Source organism: Exophiala xenobiotica (assembly GCF_000835505.1).
Source record: "Exophiala xenobiotica strain CBS 118157 unplaced genomic scaffold supercont1.3, whole genome shotgun sequence".
In the NCBI taxonomy this organism is placed as follows: Eukaryota; Fungi; Ascomycota; class Eurotiomycetes; order Chaetothyriales; family Herpotrichiellaceae; genus Exophiala; species Exophiala xenobiotica.
The window spans coordinates 453,549-473,197 of record NW_013562492.1 but is presented as its reverse complement, the minus strand read 5'-3'; the positions used below and the strand labels follow the sequence as shown (position 1 = coordinate 473,197).

The 19,649-nt window shown below is 52.9% G+C and overlaps 7 protein-coding genes and 1 non-coding gene across 8 annotated transcripts; 5 read left to right on the top strand and 3 right to left on the bottom strand.

Annotated features, from left to right (window-relative positions):
• The first annotated feature begins 214 nt into the window (after nucleotides 1-214).
• Nucleotides 215-3,914, top strand: PV05_04339 (uncharacterized protein). Its single transcript, XM_013460738.1, has 3 exons — nucleotides 215-547; nucleotides 600-3,098; nucleotides 3,148-3,914. The coding sequence occupies exons 1-3, from the start codon at nucleotides 396-398 to the stop codon at nucleotides 3,761-3,763; spliced, it is 3,267 nt and encodes a 1,088-aa protein (XP_013316192.1). The 5' UTR covers nucleotides 215-395; the 3' UTR covers nucleotides 3,764-3,914.
• A 346-nt stretch (nucleotides 3,915-4,260) lies between these two features.
• PV05_04338 (uncharacterized protein) lies at nucleotides 4,261-7,279 on the top strand. The gene has a single exon (XM_013460737.1). It carries the CDS (start codon nucleotides 4,635-4,637, stop codon nucleotides 6,999-7,001), a length of 2,367 nt encoding a protein of 788 aa, XP_013316191.1. The 5' UTR covers nucleotides 4,261-4,634; the 3' UTR covers nucleotides 7,002-7,279.
• Nucleotides 7,280-7,929: 650 nt separating this feature from the next.
• PV05_04337 (uncharacterized protein) lies at nucleotides 7,930-8,961 on the top strand (the record flags this gene model as incomplete). The annotated part of the gene is made up of 1 exon (XM_013460736.1): nucleotides 7,930-8,961. One exon carries the CDS (start codon nucleotides 7,930-7,932, stop codon nucleotides 8,959-8,961), a length of 1,032 nt encoding a protein of 343 aa, XP_013316190.1.
• Nucleotides 8,962-9,299: 338 nt separating this feature from the next.
• On the bottom strand, nucleotides 9,300-12,730 carry PV05_04336 (uncharacterized protein). Its single transcript, XM_013460735.1, has 2 exons — nucleotides 11,484-12,730; nucleotides 9,300-11,417 (listed from the first exon to the last, which is right to left on the bottom strand). Exons 1-2 carry the CDS (start codon nucleotides 12,011-12,013, stop codon nucleotides 9,692-9,694), a joined length of 2,256 nt encoding a protein of 751 aa, XP_013316189.1. The 5' UTR covers nucleotides 12,014-12,730; the 3' UTR covers nucleotides 9,300-9,691.
• Nucleotides 12,731-12,894: 164 nt separating this feature from the next.
• PV05_04335 lies at nucleotides 12,895-12,967 on the bottom strand. Its single transcript has one exon. It is a non-coding gene; the product is annotated as a tRNA-Thr (tRNA).
• A 41-nt stretch (nucleotides 12,968-13,008) lies between these two features.
• Nucleotides 13,009-14,849, bottom strand: PV05_04334 (uncharacterized protein). Its single transcript, XM_013460734.1, has 2 exons — nucleotides 14,779-14,849; nucleotides 13,009-14,726 (listed from the first exon to the last, which is right to left on the bottom strand). The coding sequence occupies exons 1-2, from the start codon at nucleotides 14,798-14,800 to the stop codon at nucleotides 13,897-13,899; spliced, it is 852 nt and encodes a 283-aa protein (XP_013316188.1). The 5' UTR covers nucleotides 14,801-14,849; the 3' UTR covers nucleotides 13,009-13,896.
• A 6-nt stretch (nucleotides 14,850-14,855) lies between these two features.
• PV05_04333 (uncharacterized protein) lies at nucleotides 14,856-17,509 on the top strand. The gene is made up of 2 exons (XM_013460733.1): nucleotides 14,856-16,391; nucleotides 16,446-17,509. The coding sequence occupies exons 1-2, from the start codon at nucleotides 15,114-15,116 to the stop codon at nucleotides 17,337-17,339; spliced, it is 2,172 nt and encodes a 723-aa protein (XP_013316187.1). The 5' UTR covers nucleotides 14,856-15,113; the 3' UTR covers nucleotides 17,340-17,509.
• Nucleotides 17,510-17,689: 180 nt separating this feature from the next.
• On the top strand, nucleotides 17,690-19,615 carry PV05_04332 (uncharacterized protein). Its single transcript, XM_013460732.1, has one exon. The coding sequence runs from the start codon at nucleotides 17,730-17,732 to the stop codon at nucleotides 19,260-19,262; it is 1,533 nt and encodes a 510-aa protein (XP_013316186.1). The 5' UTR covers nucleotides 17,690-17,729; the 3' UTR covers nucleotides 19,263-19,615.
• Nucleotides 19,616-19,649: the final 34 nt, after the last annotated feature.

Sequence of the window (19,649 nt, the reverse complement as noted above, 5' to 3'; positions counted from 1 at the left end):
AAGCTCACGCCTGTAGAACTCCCGCCTGTGGTCACCTGTGGGTTGACCCGCCACGATGCCTACCAGTGACCACCCACATACGCGTACTTTAACCGGGTCTTACTGCTAATCTCGTCATTATGCATGGTTGGAGAAGCGACAGCAGGAACAGGTCGTGCAGGTACAACGCTGACCCCGCACCAGGACATCGATGAAACCACAACATCTGCTGACCGTCCTGTCCTACTATACTGTGTACACCTCAAGCTGGCTTCATAGTGGTAATTGACTTGATAGCTTGCTTCATGCTCAATACACTGGGCTAAACTTACCCTCCTGCCCATTGCCATCCGCAGTTGTCTTTCAGTGCATGAGCCTCCATTCCTTTGAGCGACCACCCCACGAAACAAGCAATCATGGGCGGTGAGACGTCTACCTCTTCTCGTTCGACATCCGCCTATCCCCAGCGGGCGACACTTCCTGTGGGCAAGAAAATAGAAGGCATATACACAGACCGCCTAAAACAGTTCACATCAGGCGGTCAGTACCAGAAGGAGAGCCTTCTTGAGTAGGTCATTGAGTCCAATGGGCGTCTACAACTAGCAGCTAATTGATCGCAGCAAGCTATACCACAACATCTGCGACGACGACGACCATGTGAAGCTTTCAGTCTACTCCCCACCGAATCTTGCGAGGCCGACCTTCAAGGAGGCAACGTCTCACACCTTCAAACCTACGCATCGTGGAGAATCCTTCGGCCCATCGTGGTCAACCCATTGGTTCAAAGTCCAACTTACGGTTCCGGAACATATGTGTGATGGAGAGCATTTGGAATTCCACTGGGATGCAAATAACGAGGGACTTGTCTGGACGCACGACGGCAATCCGCTGCAAGGCTTGACGGGTGGTGGAGACCGCACAGAATGGATACTTCCAGACAGCTGGCGAGATGGAAAGGAACACACCTTTTACATCGAGATGGCCTGCAATGGCATGTTCGGCAATGCCCCCGGTGGCGACAGCATCCAGCCCCCAGATCCGAACAAATACTATACATTATGGAAGGCGCAGATTGTGGACGTCAATCTTGCGGCACGCCAGCTGTATGTAGACTTTTGGATTATTGGAGATGCGGCAAGGGAATTCCCAGGTGACGGTTGGGAGAAGCACGAAGCACTCGTGGTATGCAATCAGATCATGGACACCTTTATTGCTGGTAACGGCTCTGCCGAGTCAATCGAGGAAGGTCGCAAGATTGCGCAGAAGTACATTGGCAAAAATGTCGATTCTTCCAAGGTCTATGACTCGGACGCAAAGAGCATCGTCTATGCCATCGGACACTGCCACATTGATACCTGTTGGTTGTGGCCATGGGCTGAGACCAAGCGCAAAGTCGCCAGGAGCTGGTCCAACCAGTGTGATCTTATGGATCGCTACCCGGAACACAGGTTTGCGTGCAGTCAGGCCCAGCAATACAAGTGGCTGAAGCAGTACTATCCGTACGTCTTTGACAGGGTAAAGTCAAAGGTGAAGGAGGGTAAGTTCCAGCCAATTGGTGGGAGCTGGGTTGAGCATGACACCAATATGCCGAGTGGCGAGTCTCTGGTCAGACAATTTCTCTATGGTCAACGATTCTTCGAGAGCAACTTTGGTGAAAGGTGCCAGACGTTCTGGCTTCCAGACACTTTCGGATACTCAAGCCAGCTGCCTCAGATATGTCGGCTGGCTGGCATGTCTCGGTTCTTTACTCAGAAATTGAGTTGGAACAATATCAACAACTTTCCACACACCACGTTCAATTGGGTGAGCTTGGACGGAAGCCAGGTCATTTGTCACATGGCGCCGAGCGAGACATACACAGCGGACGCCCATTTCGGAGACGTCAAGCGCAGCGTTACCCAGCACAAGAGTTTGAACGAAGACAACACTTCGTTGCTTGTTTTTGGAAAAGGGGACGGTGGCGGAGGCCCCACCAGGGAGATGCTCGAAAAGCTGAGAAGATGTCGCGGTCTCAGCGACACCACCGGATTGCTGCCACGCGTGCAGATGGGCAAATCGGTTAACGACTTCTTCGAAAACTTGGAGAAGAAGGCCGCCGATGGCACCAAGTTCGTTACATGGTACGGCGAGTTATACTTCGAGCTACACCGAGGCACCTATACCACTCAAGCCAACAACAAACTGAACAACCGGAAGCAAGAAGTCATGTTGCATGATATCGAATATCTGGCAACCCTAGCAAGCTTGAAGAGCAAGAGTTACAAATATCCCAAGAAAGAAATTGACGAAATATGGGAAAATGTGCTTCTTTGTCAATTCCATGACTGCCTCCCTGGTAGCTCAATCGAGATGTGCTACGATGACTCTGATGCACTCTATGCCCACAATGCGAAACTGGGAGAGAAGGTCAAGGAAGAAGCGCTCACAGTGCTTGGGCTGTCTAAACATATCAAGGCAAATACTCAACTAGCGGCCGTCAACACTGCTCCCTGGAAGCGATCTGAATTGGTACCCATTCCCCAGGTTCAGGCCGGATCACAGGAACAGAAGTATACATTTGTCTCTGGCGGTCCAGGTGTTTCCAAAACTCATGCAGCATCGGCAATTCAATCCACGGCATCCGTTGAGGAGGTCAAGAAGGGCGTGTTCATGTTGAAGAACAGCAAATTCCAGATCGAAGTCGAGGCAGGGGTTATCACTTCCTTGATTGATCTGAAAGCAGATCGAGAAGTGATTGCCAAAGGTGGCAAGGCAAATCAACTGGTCATATTCGACGACAAGCCATTGTACTGGCAAGCTTGGGATGTTGAGGTCTTTCACCTAGACTCCCGCAAAGAGCTCAAGTCAGAAGCTTCCGAAATTGTTGAGAAGGGCCCGTACCGAGTCAGTGTGGCGACCAAGACACAAGTCAGCAAAGAGAGCTGGGTGAAAACAACAATCAGCCTTGACGCCTGCGATAGCGATAGCGATGTCGGGTTCGTGTCGGTCGATGCTGAAGTTGAATGGCGTGAGAACATGAAGTTCTTGAAGGTGGAATTCCCCGTCGACGTGGTCAATACCGAAGCAAGCTATGAGACCCAGTATGGCATCATCCGCCGGCCGACTCATTACAATACCAGGTAAGTCTCGTCCTAGCGTGACCGTGAGACTAAGTACTGATGTGTGTAGCTGGGATATGGCCAAGTTTGAAGTATGCTGTCACAAGTTTGCCGACTTATCCGAGGCCGATTATGGTGTTTCCATCCTGAACGACTCCAAGTATGGGTTTGCGACATGCGGCAACCTCATGCGGCTGTCGCTCATCCGTGCACCCAAGGCTCCTGATGCGCATGCTGATATGGGACGACACCATATCAAATGGGCTATCATGCCACATCAGGGGGCACTCAGCGCCAACACCGTTCGGGCTGCGTACAATTTCAACCATCCGATGAAGTTGGTTTCTTTAGTCGATGACAGACCTAAGGAACTCTTCAATGCAATCCACCTTAACGGTGCCAAATCGTTGGTGCTCGATTGTATCAAGCGAGGAGAGGACGATGAGGACGTGTCCCGAGGAGAGCTGTCACAAAGATCTGGACAGAGTGTGATCCTGAGAGTCTACGAAAGTATGGGTGGCAAGAGCAGGGGAACCATTGAGACGACACTACCGGTCAAGAAGGTCTTCAAGACCAACGTTCTGGAGGATGATTTAGAGAGCTTGAAGATGACAGGGAAGAACAAGATCAGCATTGACATTGAGTTGCGGCCGTTTGAAGTTGCTACTTTCAGACTGCAATTGTAGGAAGAAAGGGACATCACCGGGTGGGTTTGTGTCAAGGCTCTGCTTTTTCGTCCCAAAAGCCCATGCGCGGTCAATCCAGTAACTTGGATATAATCTGGAGTTTCTGTAGGCACTCAGCTTGTACGAAGGGTCTTTCAAAAGGACATTCATCATTCATGGCTCTGGGACCAATTTGCTGATAAGGCTGAGGCGACGTTAGCAGCATTTGCGTGGCGCGTGCAATCTCGTGGAGGTCGAAGCAAGCCCATCATAGCGATACCATGGCAGTGGTACAGCGTGTCCTCGCCTGGGATTATCATGGCGAGCATGGGTGAGAGACGCCATATGTTTAGGGTCGTTTCTGCTAAGCGAATCAAACAATTTCGTCGCCATGAGGCTGCCCAAAAAGTCATGCAGGGTCTGGGACATCAAGCTTGGAGGGCTTGGAGGGTATTACGGAGTCCCTCATAAGGGATCCACGATTACTGTAGTCACTGTGGTCAACGTGAGCGAACCATCGGGACGTTACCCAGGACTTATGTCCCATCTCTGATGCACTTCTTTGTTTACCCGCATCTATCCGTGCAACCAGCAACCATCGCATTGCTTCAGACTCGATAAACATCCTTACTCCTCCTCATACGACTACGACCGCATCCTCACACAATTAACAGTCGGCCCGCCGCCTGCGCACTCCTGATCGCAACCTTTGCACATCCCGCCTCGTCAATGCGAGACGATCTGCGGCCCATGACTACCACGGATCACGACGTCTCCTATTAAACGATCTCCATTCGCCCAACGAAAAATCCACTCACCGACTAGTCACTCCAAAAGATTGGAATAACGATTTCTATACTGCATTGAAGAGGAGGTACAAATTCACACAACCATGGCTAACGTCAGCGTGGGCGACACGGTCATGGTCCCCGGCGACATGCACGGGGTCGTCAAGTTCATTGGCCCCGTCTCCGGCAAGAAGGGCATTTTCGCAGGTGTCCAGCTCTCGAACGAATACGCACCCAGGGGCAAGAACTCGGGCGAAGTCGATGGGAAATATTACTTCAAAACCACAATACCTGGCTCGGGGATTTTCCTGCCGCTGGAAAAAGCCGTCAAGAAGACCGGCGTCGGTCTGGGTGTCCGCGCGAGTCCAGGGCCGGGGACGCCGACACCCACGAGGCTGAGCAGTTTCAACCAGGGTGGCCGGACACACGGGACGGGCATCGCGAAGCCGAATTTCAGTCAGTCAGTCGGGCCCGGGCTCAGGGCCGGCGCAGCGAGTCCCGCGCTCAAACCGCCCTTGAGACGAGAGAGCTTGCCGCGTCCGGCGAGTCCACTGCGCAAGACGGCCACGCCGACCGCGGGGAAGGCGTTGACGACGCCCAAGACGAGACCCAGTGGGATCGGCATGGCCAAGAGCACGAATGGGCAATACAGGCCGGGTCAGCGGCCCACAACGAGTTTCGGTCAGAGCTTAAGACAAAGTACGGCAACCCCAAGTGCAGGAAGTGGTGCGAGTCCGTCGCTAGGGCCCGAGACGAGTTTCGATGAAACTGCAGAGGACGCGGAGAGTACGCCGACGCCGACGCCGCATGTCAGTAGAAGTGCGAATGTTGAGCAGTATGAGACCAAGATCAGGGACTTGAGTGACGAGTTGAACGACGCGAGACGGCAACTACGTGATCAGGGCGCAAACTTTGCCGAGGTGGAAAGGAATTTCAGCGAGCTGCAGAAGATACTACCAAGCCTGGAGGCGGGAAGTAAGCGCTCCGGCGACGATGAGGACGATGATTTACCGCGCGATGTCGTGGCGCTCAGGGAGATCGTCAGGGAGAAGAATGAGAAAATCAAGCTGCTTACGGCCGAGTTCGATGCCAATCGAGCGGATTTCAGGTCGACCATTGATACGTTGGAAATGGCGAGTACGGAGACGGAAAGGGTGTACGAGAAGCGGGTTGATGAACTGCTTGAGGAAGTGAGAAACTTGCAGGATCGGAGTGAGGATGTCGAGTCCGTGGCCCAGCAGCTTAAGCAGCTTGAGGAACTTGTGCAGGAGCTCGAGGAGGGTCTCGAGGATGCAAGACGAGGCGAGGCCGAGGCTCGTGGGGAAGTCGAGTTCCTCCGTGGCGAGGTCGAGAGGTCGAGAAGCGAGCTGCGCAGAGAGAGGGAGCGGTTAAAAACCGAGGACCAGCTGAATGGATATTCGGCTGGGGATGTGGACGAGTTGAAAACCCAACTGGGCGCGAAGGATGATGAGATTAGAGGGCTGAAGGCGATCATTCAGACTTTGAATGAAAGCCAGCAGTCGCCGAAGTTGAATGGAAATGTCTCGAAGCCGAACGGACTTGCGAGGAAATTGAAGGAGGACCTTGAGCATGGCGACGAAGAGAATCGATTGAGTCTACGACAGCAGATCCACGATCTTGAGGCCCTGTTGCAGCAGAAAAGTGCGCATGAGGAGGAACTCGCCAACGAAGTGATGCATTTGCGGAACAGCGTTGCGCTCTCCAAGTTCCCAATGCCAGGCGCCGCGTTTGGTCTGCACACGGCGATCAGGTCTCCTGGCGGTCATTCTCGGGGCAATAGTGAGGAGCTGGATCGGAAGCACCTCAGTACTGGAACCACGGGCAGTCAGCGGACTGTTGTGCTTGGACGTGGCTCGGGTCCAGAGGGCAATGCACGTGAATGGCAGGACCCTAACCGTCGAAGCGCATCTCCCACAAAGCATCATGAGCACATGGACGATGGCGTGACTGATGTTTCGAGCACAGGTGCGCCATTGTGGTGCGAAATCTGTGAGGAGAGCGGCCATGATATCCTGACATGCTCGAATATGTTCGGCCCAGGGAAGAGCAATGATCAGGGCAGTCTGGGCAAGAGAAGCGGCAAAGACGTCGTTCGCGAAGGACTCCGGCGTAGCGGAGATCAGAGCCAAATATTGTCAGGTGCCGACTCGGACAGACCTGCACCTTTGGTCAGTCGGAAAGGTAACAACACAGTACCGGGTACGAATGCGCCAACACTGCCGTCAGCCCCAGTCGAAGAGGAGGATAGACCGCCTACGCCGCCTGCCAAGGATAATCCCACACCCACCTCAACACCGTCAAAGGTGCCAGCAATGGTTGAAGGGACAGGCATCCAGGCGGGTATGCTCGCTGGCCGGACTAGCGGTGTGATCGACCCGGAGAAATGGTGCGCATTGTGCGAAAGGGATGGACATGATTCGGTTGATTGTCCACTCGAAGATGCTTTCTAGTGGGGAGCATGGTAGGATTGTCGATGTCGGTCTTTCTGAACCAAGGGAAAAAGCAAGCATGGCGTTCTGCTTTTGTTTCTTGCTTCTTTCAGCTGTGGTTGTGATGGTCATTTGTTGCTGGATATGTTTTCATATTGAGCGTTCAGGATGCGTCGATACAGTCAAGGCAGATGATTGTCCATTGATGACGGCTAGCTCTGTGGATACGGTCTTTGTGGATACAATATTTCTCTTCTGCTAATGTATAATCTTTGAACTGGGTTGTGGTTTCAGATGCGCAGTGATGGAATCTGGCCGATATACGCTTTCCGACTGGGATTCACAAACTCGATATGCAACTCAGATTTGCGAGTGGTCAGCGACAGTCCATGGCTTCCCCTGGATCCTGTGCCATCTTTTCTTCAAGCAACACTGGGAGAAAGCCAAGCGTGTACGTAAGTGCTCGATTGCTGCTGTTTGTGCGTTGTTTGATTGTACGTACCTTCCTCTTACTTGGACACCAAGCAGGATGCTCCCTTTCGAAAAGCCCAAGGCAGGAGCATTTGGCCTAGGTGTTTGCCTTGAAGAAGCCCCTACCACACTCCCAAGTTTGTTGCCTATCTGTTTGATATTGCTTTTATCCTGTTTGCCATTTGTTCCCAGCATTTTTTACAATCAGCATTTTTTAATGAGACAGTATTTGAGTGCATACTCTTTAGGCGGTCTCTCTATCTGAATGAATTCCGGCCTTCTTTCCTGCGTTGTACCGGCTCACAGGACATCTAACACCGCCCTGGCGTCTTGACTACAGACCTTCACTTTAGTGGACCCTCTCCAAGAAGCACAAGACACTGAAGTCAGGCACAAACAGGAAACCCTTCTTTTCCCTTCATTGGCATACTATTTCTCCGTGGGTTGAACTGGTGCCGGCGAGCTAAAACCGCGCATAATGTCCTTGGAAGTCCAGAGTGGAAGGCTCGTGCTGTCATATCCATCCGACGAGGTGGGAATCTGGAAAGTCCTCCGGCTCTTGTGGTTCGATGGGGATCTTCGCACAAAGCAAACCTGGAACGTTCTCGCAGAACAGGTGCGGCAGTTGGAAGGTGGCCGATCAAGGCAGGAGCTAGAACAATGGATCAAAGAGGCTCGAGCACTAAGGGCGATTGATCCAGAAGATGAACGTCAACAAAAGGACCGACTGAACCGGAGACTTGAGGCACTGCGTTCGATTTTGTCTTCCGCACCTCCAAGCCGAATGTCTCATGATCAAAATCCACTCTTCGACTCATCGAAGACCACCAACCGCTCGAAAGCCAATGCGGAAGCTCAAGCAGGAGTCTCAGGCCAAACTGCAGCACGCATCGACTCTGCTATCAGATTGCTCAAAAGACCCATCTCTAGTGTGCCAAATTTACTGAATGGGAAAGCTCGATATAACCCACGTTACCCTACACGTCATAAGGGAATACGTGCTCCTAGACCGGATGCTTATGCCCGCCATCAAGCGGCGGCGCAAGCACTCGCGGCGAGGGCCTCCACGAGCTCCAAGACTTCAAATGCACCCAGCCAGCAACATACATCTGATCCCTCTCAAGGCGACGAAGCGCAGACGCTGTTCATTCCAGAGGCTCCCCCATCCTCAATCTGGGCCACCATCCGATCCAATGGTGGCCTGAACGGAAGAAGCCAGGAGGCATCAGTACGCTTTGCACACCCAACAGCCACAAGAGTGACCTCTGGAAGGCATGCTCCTGATTCAAATCAGAGCCCAGGAAGGCGTCACCTAGAGAGATCTCCCCGGTCACCGCCCCAAGAAGATGCTACTGAGGCCAAAAAGAAGCAACGTCGGAAAACCCGCTTTGATATCTTACCCGAAGATCTAGACTCACTTACGGAACGTGACCATACACATAACACCGGTTATGGAGAGGTCCGCTCTCAGCGGTCAAGCAGCGGCTCACACTTGCTTCGGAGAGAATGAGAGCAGCGCCGACCCGAGATCTTGAGATGTCATTGGGATACACTGAATGGGTGTCCGGGCGATCGCCCAGGGTCGAAGGAGATTCAAGCTCTGCTGTTGTCACTATTGCGGCTGTAAGGGAGAAGGGAGAGTGGGAAGCATCTTAGGTCCTTCAGACCTTCTGCGGGGAGGCATGCACAGCAAGAACCCCCTTCTGATTACCTAGGTAAGGTATTTCCTCGTTCGGTAATTCCACCTCCTTTTACAGTAAATTCTCACAGATTTGATGGCTCACCGAACTTTGTCTCAGGACAGATTTACTTGGCACTAACTTGGCATTGAGGGCATATTACGGATCGGGGGCGACAAGTACACAGGTCCGCGAGGCTGTCATAGTATATACTATGGCGAGATAGTAATGCATATTTAGGTATTTAAGGTAATGACAGCCTCGTTAATCGTGTGTACCAAGGTATGGTAGTACTTTGCTACTCAAGGTATTCTAAGACAGTCCTGCCCAACAACTAATACCTAGGTAGTATTAAGCTGGCGGGCTGAGCTTGGCCTGTTTACCGTACGTACCACCTGGTGCCTGGCTTCCTTGCTTCTGCTCACAGGTTGTAGTCCTCTTAGTGAATCCTGGTGAAGGTGAAGGCCAATAGCTGTTTCACTGGAAACGGCGTACGGCTTTTCACCAGGAATACACCTCTACACAGTATCTCCAGCTCGGACACAGTGTACGACGTGGCCTTCACCAAGAATACGCCTCAACCTCCAGCTCGAACACGGTTTTTGGATTTTGCTTCGCGGCCGCTACAACCGCTGCACGGACATGGTCACACAGTGAACCGGGACCCGAGACGACCACGCCGACACTCTGCCAGCCTGTCTCGACCTCGGCAGCGAGCAGGCGGGCAATATCGAGTCTCTTACCGATACGGACTTCCTTGTCGGCGTCGGCGAGCGCGCCGAGAACACTGTTTACTGTGCTTACGCCGAGTAGTTCATCGACCAGGCACTTTGCCGACTCCTTGAGGCTCCAGGCCAATTTCACGTTTCGATGATGGGCGACAAAGGGGACAATGGCGGTGATGCCGATGCCGCCGGCGATGAGTAACAGGCGGTCACAGCGTAGGACTTGGGTCGTGCCACGATTGTTGTTGGGGTACGGGCCCTCAATGAAGGTGAGCAGGCTCTGGTCTGCGTGTAACAGTCTCGTCATCCCCTTGGCGCCCTTGCCCTTCCTGATGAAAAGCGTCAGACCGGCGGTGGGGGCGGTCGGATGAGGACGAGGGCCGTCTCGTACCACGTTCGTCAATCGGGTGTGCGTTCGTGCGGTGACGGTGAGGGCGCCGTGCTTGTTTTTCTCGGGGTCGGCATGCGCATCCGCATCCGCTCCGTGGTGTATTTGTACCTGTTGGATCTGCTTCTGGTCCGTCGAATTATGATCGTCTTCTGTGCTGCGCCTGTCTGCCGTTTTGCCAAGATAATGCGACTGACCGAGCAGCGCCGTGGGTAGCAACGAGAACGGATGGTTCTCCCATGGCCGCAGGGGGTGGAGTGTTGGAAAGTAGAAGTACGCGTGGTTCCCCGGTTCGAGGCCCCAACGCACGCCGGGGATATCGAATCGTACGTAGGCGGCCTCGCCATTAATATTGCCGCCGAGTTCCGTCACCACCGCGCGACGGGGACCCGTATGGAGAACACGCACGATCCGTGCGACCCGGTCGAACGCCCATACTGCGCTCACCGCGTACAGCCAGTAGCAGTAACCGCCGAGATAAGCGTACAAGTCGTAGGCGTGGTACCAGCAGGCGACGACGACGATGACTGAAAGGACGATGTGCACCAGCAGCCAGGCTTCGTAGAACAATGCCCGGATGTAGAGGCCGCTGAAGAAGCAGAGGACTACGGTACATACGGTTGCGACGATGCCCCAGCTCCAGTATGGCTTGGTGTGTTCCATGTCGTACATGCCTTCTTCACAGTATAGGACCAGCGCCAGGACGGAGTGGAGGAGGGCTTGGAATGTGAAGATGCGTGCGATCCAGCGGTGGAGCAGAATGTATGTTGAGTGGGACCAGTTCGTGAGATACTTGCAGAGCAGAATGTTGTTACGTCCGGCGAAGAGGAAGACGAGCGGGGCCATGATGTACGCGAAGTTGCCCGTCCGATACAGCACGAAGGCGACGATTTCGCGCCACCGGGTCGCGTACCATGCGTTGGGCTGGCGGGACTCGTAGTTGACCGATGTTAGGATGATGTTCAGGATGATGAACAGCGCAATGTACAGGGATTGGCCGACCGTGGGGGCATTGCCTAGAAGGTACGGCAGCGGACGGACGTGGTAAGTGCCGATTGTGCTTGGCCACACGAGGTGCGGCTTCAGGTTGTGGATGAGCGTTGAGATGACGGGGACGTAGCCGAGCCAAGTGAGTAGGACGGGTGTACCGAAGCCCGTCACGAGGATTGCGATACTTTTTGGGGGGTGCTTGTCAGTCCATGCTAAGTTAGAGCTCTGTTGTGGGGGGGGGTCGACGTACCCGTATCCGTTCTCGACGGTTCCTTCGCGCTGGACTCCGTATAGTACGTTGTACTGCATCTCGTAAGTGCTAGGCGCGACGAGAGATGTCGTGTTGAGGACGGTATCTGTTGCACTGAGTTGCAGGGTTGGAGCCTCGGTGACATGGGCGAGGGTGTCGCCGTAAGTCCATTTCGCAGGCACGGCCTCGACCCCAGCGGCTTTCTGGCCTGTGACCTGCATGTCCCACCAGTATTCCAGAAGCGAGGCCGACGGATGGTGGGTGGCACACTTGGTATGGACGCACCATGCAACGCTCGTCAGGAAAGGCGTGTTCTGGGCGTAGCATTCCGTCGACGTTTGAAAGGTCACCATGCCGACGGTGACGCCTTCGCTGGAGCAATCCAGCGTCATACCGTTGAGTGATCGCAAGCATGCTGTAGCACAGTATGGGTCATAGATGTTGGCGTGGAAGCCTGTTAGACCTGTTTCGCCGGCAAACGAGACCGTGGCCAGAAGGCCTAGGAGCCAGATGTGTGCAGAATGTTTCATAGCTGCCTGGGAGCTGTTGTGCTAGAGTGTTAGGACGGAGCACTGAGGGGTAATAATGAAGAGCTGTCTGCCGCCGCAGGAACACCTCTGGTCGTTGAGGGCGGATCGAATATATCTTTAGCATTTGGTATAAAACGATCTCGCAAAGGGTCGCTCTTTGGAACGGACTCTGCAAGGAGCCAACAGGATGCCTTTCGAACGCGAGATGTATGTCGGCTGCGTAGTCGTCGAATCCAATCCCATTGAGCTGATAGTATCTCGAGGTTGTTAACTTTGCTCAATGGGCACCGTCTTGGCTGGTGAGCAAGTTTAATGGTACCTTATTGGGGATGGTGTATGCTAGTTTGTCAACGTGGTGCAGGGTATGCTGGAAACCAGCACTTCGTCGCCTACCACATGGCTTCAAGCCTACAACCCAACTCACTGCTCGTGGACACACCAACCGGGCCGGAGAGACGGATGCAACACCACCGTGGGAGGCACATTCTCGCCTGGGCCGATCCAACAGACGGGACTGGGAGACACGGTTGATATCGAAGTGAGCGCAAGTGGAATTCCAGAGGTCGCAAAATCCATCTGTGCAAACTGGACCGGCCATATCTCAATCCGCGGTTACAGGGGAAAGGGTTCACATTGTTCAGTCACCCTGAATCAGCTGTCCTCTTGCGTGGCCTTTCGAAGTTGAAGATAGCGAGAAAAAAGAAGTAGAAACACCCGCCCGCCGCCCCGTCAATCGGGCCACGCGGTCTGTGGTGTTGTCCAATCCAGATTGGTCCAGCGTCAGACTCCGTGCCGAGCTCCTTGGCCAAAGGTATCCTACACAAAGGAGGCCAAAAAAAAGCAATTCGAGACCGTTGTAGAATACTTATTTTCTACTCTTATGCTTCCACACGGATTTGAACCGTGGACCTCGGCATTACTAGTGCCGCGCTCTACCAACTGAGCCATAGAAGCTATACTGTAACAGACCAGGACCATGTGTGTGCGCGGAAAGTGCTGCTTTTCGGGCAAAGTTTTACGAACTTTAACTTATCTAGCTTGGAAAAAGTTAGGCGTCTTGTCGCCTGCGCAGACGGTGCCACGACTATATGGTCCAGGAGATCCTGAAACAGTCTGACAGCTCGATGACAGGCACTAAGTCCCACCAATTGGGAAGTGTGGGAATGGTCACGGCGAGAGGTATCTTTGTCGACAGACACTGTCTGGGCTACCTCTGCCAAACGTCTACCAGGTAGTTCAAGCAGGTCGTAGATGTATCCCAGCAGCTCTTCTATCAGGCATGTTAGCGGGCTCTCTCCGCCATCATGTCCATGGTACCATATCCACACATCCTACCCCCGACGGACAGCTGATGTGCGCTCGCTTGCGGATTATGCGTAGACTTTTCGACTGCGGTGCAGACCTCGAGAATGTACTTGCCGACCGGAAGGCGAATCTGGCGGCCCGTCGTACCCTTCTTCATCAGCCAAGTCGTATGAGTAGCTGTTGTGCCAAGTGCTGCCAGGCTGATGGCTTGGATAGAGTCTAGCATGTAGTCCGCTTCATTGAAAGCCATAGCAAGCATGTCGATGACAATGAGGAGTAGGTTCGGCAACACAACTTAGGTCAACAGTCATCCTTGTCGTTAACACCCCCAGCGTCCGATGATCTGCCCTCAACGGCTCCATGACTTCCTTGCTAAATTCGTACATTGATTGATAGTGGATAGGCCTTAGTGTCAGCACGAGGTGTCTATCTCTCTACAGTCCATGGCGCAAGGACTTCAGATGAGATAGTTGTCCAAATTTGCCAGGGCTGTATCATCTTTTGCAGGTCAAGTAGTGCGTTGCATCGCCTTACCGATTCGATGGACGTGCTTCTAATGCAAGGATTGTTGGGCGATCTCAGACGTAGCCTCCGTGCTTCGCAAAATGCAGGCCGGCCGCGAAGTAAAACAACTTGCCCGCCACCATGTACTTGTCCTGAGCGCTCCAACTCAGCAGTCGATCATATAGCTCAGTTAACGGTACCATGACTCTTTCAATCAGCTCTCCCTCGTCGAGTTTCTGATCTGGCATTATGTCCTCCTTCTCGCTGAGCTTCACCTCCATCATCACGAGCTGTAGCGTCGCATTGGTCAGGCCAGGATCACTGGCCAACACTGGTCCAGTGTGAAGTATTTTACCCTCGTATCCTGTCTCTTCCTTCATTTCTCTGACTGCAGCCTCCTCGGGTGTCTCGTGTTCGTCGACCAACCCAGCAGGCCATTCAATGGTATACTTCCCAATCGGAGGACGATATTGAATAACGAGCATGGTGCTCGGCGGTTTGGAGGGGTGGACGAAGATGTTTCCCATAGCCACGGCATCGACACCGGACTTGGAGGTTGTCTTGCGAACAGCAATTTCCCAGGAGCGAGAGGTGCCTGTCTGGTCCATGAAGTCGACCTTCTTTAAAGCAACCCATTTGGCTTCGGCAGAGCTAAGGTCCGTGACCGAGACAATTTGCGGCTCTTGAGTCTTTGGCGACATGGTCAATGCAGTGAACGATAGCTTAAGTTTGCCAGCCAATGTCGGGTATCGTATGAGTGCAGTGCAATGTCGTGAGAGAAGCATTGAACGCAGTTGGGCTGGTACTAGTAGAGACGGACACTGACGGCACCATGGAGCTACTCGAGGAATATGACGCACCAAAGCTTTACCGCCAAGCGATCTGACCTCGTCCATCTCAGGTACTACAACCACTTGTTTAGTCCTCAAGCGACTCACCTACTGTGATACTCGTACCTGTGTCCAATATGAGGTTCATTCTTGGTAGGTTCCCAGCCCCAACTCCTGATAATTATACCTAGGTATCTGTGTTCCGAATTTTCAAAAGGCCCAACAGGGACGTTCTGCCGTAATGTCTCGTGAGTCCAGGGAATTGGCTGCTTTGCTCGGTATGGAGAAAGACCTCGCTACTCACTGATGCATCCACACATAGGCACACAGGCTTCCCCGCACTATTCACCCACTACCTAGGTTGGTATTAGAACTTGACCACACCACCACAGCCATGTTCTGCGTCTTCGCACACAATGTTGCCTGCCACAGCTCCAAAGGCTTTTCCGAGCCGATGAGAAATGTATCATAGTTTCAAAGTCAACTCAGCCGCCTTCAACAATGCTGCCGACCAAGAAGCAGCGAAACGAAGGACCTCAAACTTCAGAGCTTGCGAACCATGTCGCAGACGCAAGATCAGATGCGATGGCTCAAAACCGTGTGACAATTGCCAAAGGTATCGAGCAGAACCATCTTGCCATTATGTGGAAGCTACGAGAAGGCTGTCGCATGCCAAAAGGTCAGCCGAGAGATTTAGCCAGGATCTGGAAGACTACCGCGAGGTCTTCCAGCAATTATTTCCCGGCTCTGATCCAAGCAAACTCAAAGGGCTGTCCAGAGAGAGGATGGTTGAGTTGTTGATGACAAATACGGCCCCTCAGGAGATTTCACCCTCTACATTGACAGCGGACGAGTCAAGTCCGTTAAGCGAAGAAGCCGAAGTTTTGGAACGATTCCAACCTATGCCGGAAGCTGAACATCCCGCCTTAGATGATGAACTACGAGACATAGCTGACGATGTGAACGCTCTTTCCTTATCCGTCAACGAAGCGCCGTCTTATGTGGGGATATCCTCAGTCGGCGCTGCTCTGCGAGTGATTGAGTGGCTGCGTCCTGGATGTCTACCAAGGAAGCCACCAAGTCCCCGATGCGATCCTCCTTTAACGAAGCATGAACACCACCAAAGACATTTCGCCGACGCCAGCGAGCTCTCTGATCCCTCTTCGTCCGCTGCTTGGGAGGAGATCCCTCTCATCAACGCTTTCTTCGAATTTGTCCATCCATCGGTACCTCTTCTTGATGAAACCTCTTTTCGGCACACCTATCTTGCCGGCCACCGAAGGGACTCACGATGGTATCTCTTGCTGAATACTGTTCTGGCTATGGGCACCGTCGTTGCTGGCCCCACTGCCGAATCGTCAAACCACTGGACTTACTTTGCTCGAGCCAGCGAATACTTGACGGTTGATACTCTCAATAATGCCCACTTTGAAGTCATCCAGGCTCTAGCAATACTCTCTGGTCTCTATCTTCATGTTTTGCAGAGGCCTACACAAGCGAACGTGCTTATGGGTGCCACCTTAAGACTTGCAATCATATTAGGTTTACACAAGGACTTCACTGAAGCAATTGCATCAAACACGACTCAAGTATCCGCAGTATCGACGACCGCAGAAATGCGGCGAAGAATCTGGTGGTCGCTGTTCATGCTCGATTCATGGGCAGCCAACGGACTCGGACGCCCGACGATGGGTCGACTCAGTTCAGGCGTAACAGTCAAGCTGCCACAAGAACCAATTGTAGACCTCACTTCTAATGAGAGTGTTCGATTTTGCTGACCATTCTCCATGCAGGGCCGATCACCGGTTCTACTCAAACTTGTCCAAGAGAATATCCGCCTCAGCATCCTTAGCACAAAGATGGAAGATGCACTTGCTACGTCACCAATTCTTAACGAGGACGAAAGGCAAGCATTGGATGCATCATATATTGCTTGGTTTGAATCATCCTCCACCAAGGACAAAAGTCCAATCCCGCGAGAGCCCCTGGGCGTGGATGTCCTGTCCAATCTCATGAGATGGCGATACGTCTGGCATAGAAGCATCATCCACAGACCGTATCTTCTGTGGTACTTGACTCGCAAAGAACCGCTCGAGAAGTTATCCCGTGAGAAGAAGCATGCAGTGGATCTATGCTACAAACTCTGCGGAGAACTCATCGAAGACATTGCAACAACATGGCAAGGACGAAAAGCTTGCCAATTTGCAGGCTGGAATGCGACGTGGCTAATCTATCAGGCATCGATGACTCCTCTGCTGTGCCTATTTTGCCAGTTTTCAGACCCTGCGACGATTGGGAATAGTCATCACCAAATAAAACTGGTTCTGAAGACGTTGGGAGCTCTTCAGCCATGGTTCCCCACAGCACAAAGATCTGCTGAAGTGGTTCGATGGCTGTATGGAGCAAGTATCGCTCAGCCCGACACAGTTGGCAATTCAGTACCGAAAGGTCCGAACGCCCCTGTGGGAGCCGACATACCAGATGATCTGGGACACAAACAGTCGAATGACTATGGATTTCCCGGTGATAACACATTCGTCGACACCGCTGTCCCTTCTCCGCCGTTTTCGAATGATTTCTTCGGCTCCTTGGGTTGGAGCACCGACTGGGACACGGCAATGGTCGATTTTGACATTCCGGCATTTGGCATCGAGGCCGAAACGGACCTTACTGACGAGTACAGATGAGACCCGTTGTAGTCGAAAGGTTGGCTTGAATGTTGTACGTGCACGCAGCGGGCTATGGTATGGATTAAGAAATATGAGCGCTAGCCCATCCAAACCTTTGCAGCCTCAATATTGGCTTGGTGCGTAGTCCTCGCCACAACCTTGCTAGGGTGTTTTGAGCGAGTGTTCGGGCGTCGCAAGTGTTCCAGAGTCGCCGCGAGGCTGTCTTGGAGCAGACGGGAACCCAGACGGCTAGATGATATCGGATTACCTAAGCAGAGTCGCGTCTTGACGCGTCTGTCACGCGCCAGTCACGCGCCATACTCAAGACTTCGTCTTCAATCTAGAATAGTAAACGTTGACTCTGCAACCCAACACTGACGGCACAACACACGATGCAGTGCCCCGAGCATGGGCGCTTCTGTCGGCATATTCGGGACGAACTTAAAGCCATGCTTTGCCGAAATCCTTCGTACCTGCGTGAAACCACCAACCCTCGTTGTCCGGGTTGAACATGTTTTCGGGAAAGCCCGCCCCCATAGCCGCAGAAACACAGCAGACGATCGACTTCTTAAAAATGACCTGAAAGAGCAAGATGCACATACCTCTCACATCTCCGAGAAACCCGCTCACAGTGACACTGTGCGCGACTGCCTACGTCTAGCAGTATCAGACGGCCAGCTGCAAATTCAAGCAGTATTGGCAAGGCATCTACACAAGAAAGAGCTGTTGGAACTACAAAAAGGTGATCTTGTCGAGGTCAGCAGTTTCCAGATCAGGAGCGCCCCCAGATTGCACGGTGAAGGGAGGGTAGTATTCCTCGGGGTCGACGCTTGCGAATGGGCTGGAAGAGACCAGGTCGATGAGCCAGAGCCCGAACTCGAAGGAGGCTTTATCCGTGAAGAGACAGAGGAGGACACTGTTGAGATGGACCCAACGACCCGAAAGCCCTTCACAAGAGGCGGATTGGCGCCGCCCAGCTTCACCAAAACCTCACGAGACATGCACGGCGCTCACAAGAGACACTGCGATTCCTCTTGTCAAGAGGACAGTCCTCCAAAGAAGAGGCAGATGCAGCAGCCTGCCATGGCCATGCGCAAATCTACACGGGATGGGCGCAGGTCTCAGATCTACGAGGATGACCCCGACGCCACAGATGAAGACTCCTTCGAAACAATTTCCGTATCGCAATCACAAGTTGAAAAGCGGAGAGAAGCACTCAAGCACATCAACCGGAATATACGACCACCACGTATGCCAGCATTATCCAAGCCCGACTGCTACAGTGAGGTGAAAAGCGATGTCGGAGCAGCTCCAGGTCAACCACCGCCGTTATTGTCGGCAGCAAACGAATCCAACCTCAGCCGTAATCATACCAAGGTCGACGAGCTTGATATTCCGAGCTCCTTTCGTCCCAGTCCTAATGTCGACGGCAAACCTCCAACCGGGACGACATCACAACCCTCTTCAGTTCGTGCACCAGTGCATACTCTCTTTTCCTTACTGGATACCGGTTCAAGCCTCCCGCGACGCAGCTATACATGCACGATCCTAGCCGTCGTAAGCTGGGTCTCACCTTCTGTCATCCACAAACCAAACACTCCGTTTCCACCGAAGCGACACATCAAGATCCATGATCAGACCATCTCGCACCGCCAGTCCGGCGTCACGGTAGCCGTGTTTGTGGACGCGAAAGAGTTCATGCCCAAGGTTGGCACTGTCGCCTTACTCAGGGGCGTCGTCATGCAGAGATTCGGCGATGAGGTGATACTGAACAGATATGGTACGCCTGCGCATCTCAATGAGAGCGACTTGGGCGAACGCTCGTCGGAACAAGACTGGTTCGTCACCGACTCAAAGAGGTTGATGGAGATGGGCTTCGATGTGTCTTCAGTCAGGACATGGTGGGAAGAACGCAAACGTTCCAGGAGGAAGGAGCTCTGACGGACAACTCTAGCAAAACCATGACGGAAGAGAACTCGTACGCGCGTCCACTTCAAACGGGATATAGAATTGGGTCAAAAGACGAGATGGCATTGGTGCGATGTGGCTTCTGCCCTACACTCTGAATGCCTGTTGGGTTATTTCGAGCAGGGCACTTCGAAAAATACTTCACGCCTGCTCCAAACCACCAAGCTCCCCATCCCCCCTTTGGCTCTCGAGTCTCGCACTGATACGTGATGCAGAGGACCTATTGTCGCAGAGTCGCTGCTCAATAACTGGGTTTCGCTACCACTAAGCCGGCCTTCTTCAGTCACTGGAGTCGTGCTTGTTGCACGCAGAAGTTCATGATGATATCCACTTCTTCTGTTGCCGTTCCCCATACAAGCA

Excerpts from the sequence above, each read along its gene's own strand:
- PV05_04339 (XM_013460738.1), top strand. The coding sequence starts at position 396 with ATGGGCGGTGAGACGTCTACCTCTTCTCGTTCGACATCCGCCTATCCC. Across the intron at positions 548-599 it reads CAGAAGGAGAGCCTTCTTGA|CAAGCTATACCACAACATCT; the intron begins GTAGGTCATTGA and ends AATTGATCGCAG. Across the intron at positions 3,099-3,147 it reads CCGACTCATTACAATACCAG|CTGGGATATGGCCAAGTTTG; the intron begins GTAAGTCTCGTC and ends TGATGTGTGTAG.
- PV05_04338 (XM_013460737.1), top strand. The coding sequence starts at position 4,635 with ATGGCTAACGTCAGCGTGGGCGACACGGTCATGGTCCCCGGCGACATG.
- PV05_04336 (XM_013460735.1), bottom strand. The coding sequence starts at position 12,013 with ATGAAACATTCTGCACACATCTGGCTCCTAGGCCTTCTGGCCACGGTC. Across the intron at positions 11,418-11,483 it reads ACCGTCGAGAACGGATACGG|TATCGCAATCCTCGTGACGG; the intron begins GTACGTCGACCC and ends CCCCCCAAAAAG.
- PV05_04334 (XM_013460734.1), bottom strand. The coding sequence starts at position 14,800 with ATGAACCTCATATTGGACACAG. Across the intron at positions 14,727-14,778 it reads GAACCTCATATTGGACACAG|TACCTGAGATGGACGAGGTC; the intron begins GTACGAGTATCA and ends AAGTGGTTGTAG.
- PV05_04333 (XM_013460733.1), top strand. The coding sequence starts at position 15,114 with ATGTATCATAGTTTCAAAGTCAACTCAGCCGCCTTCAACAATGCTGCC. Across the intron at positions 16,392-16,445 it reads AGCTGCCACAAGAACCAATT|GGCCGATCACCGGTTCTACT; the intron begins GTAGACCTCACT and ends TTCTCCATGCAG.
- PV05_04332 (XM_013460732.1), top strand. The coding sequence starts at position 17,730 with ATGGGCGCTTCTGTCGGCATATTCGGGACGAACTTAAAGCCATGCTTT.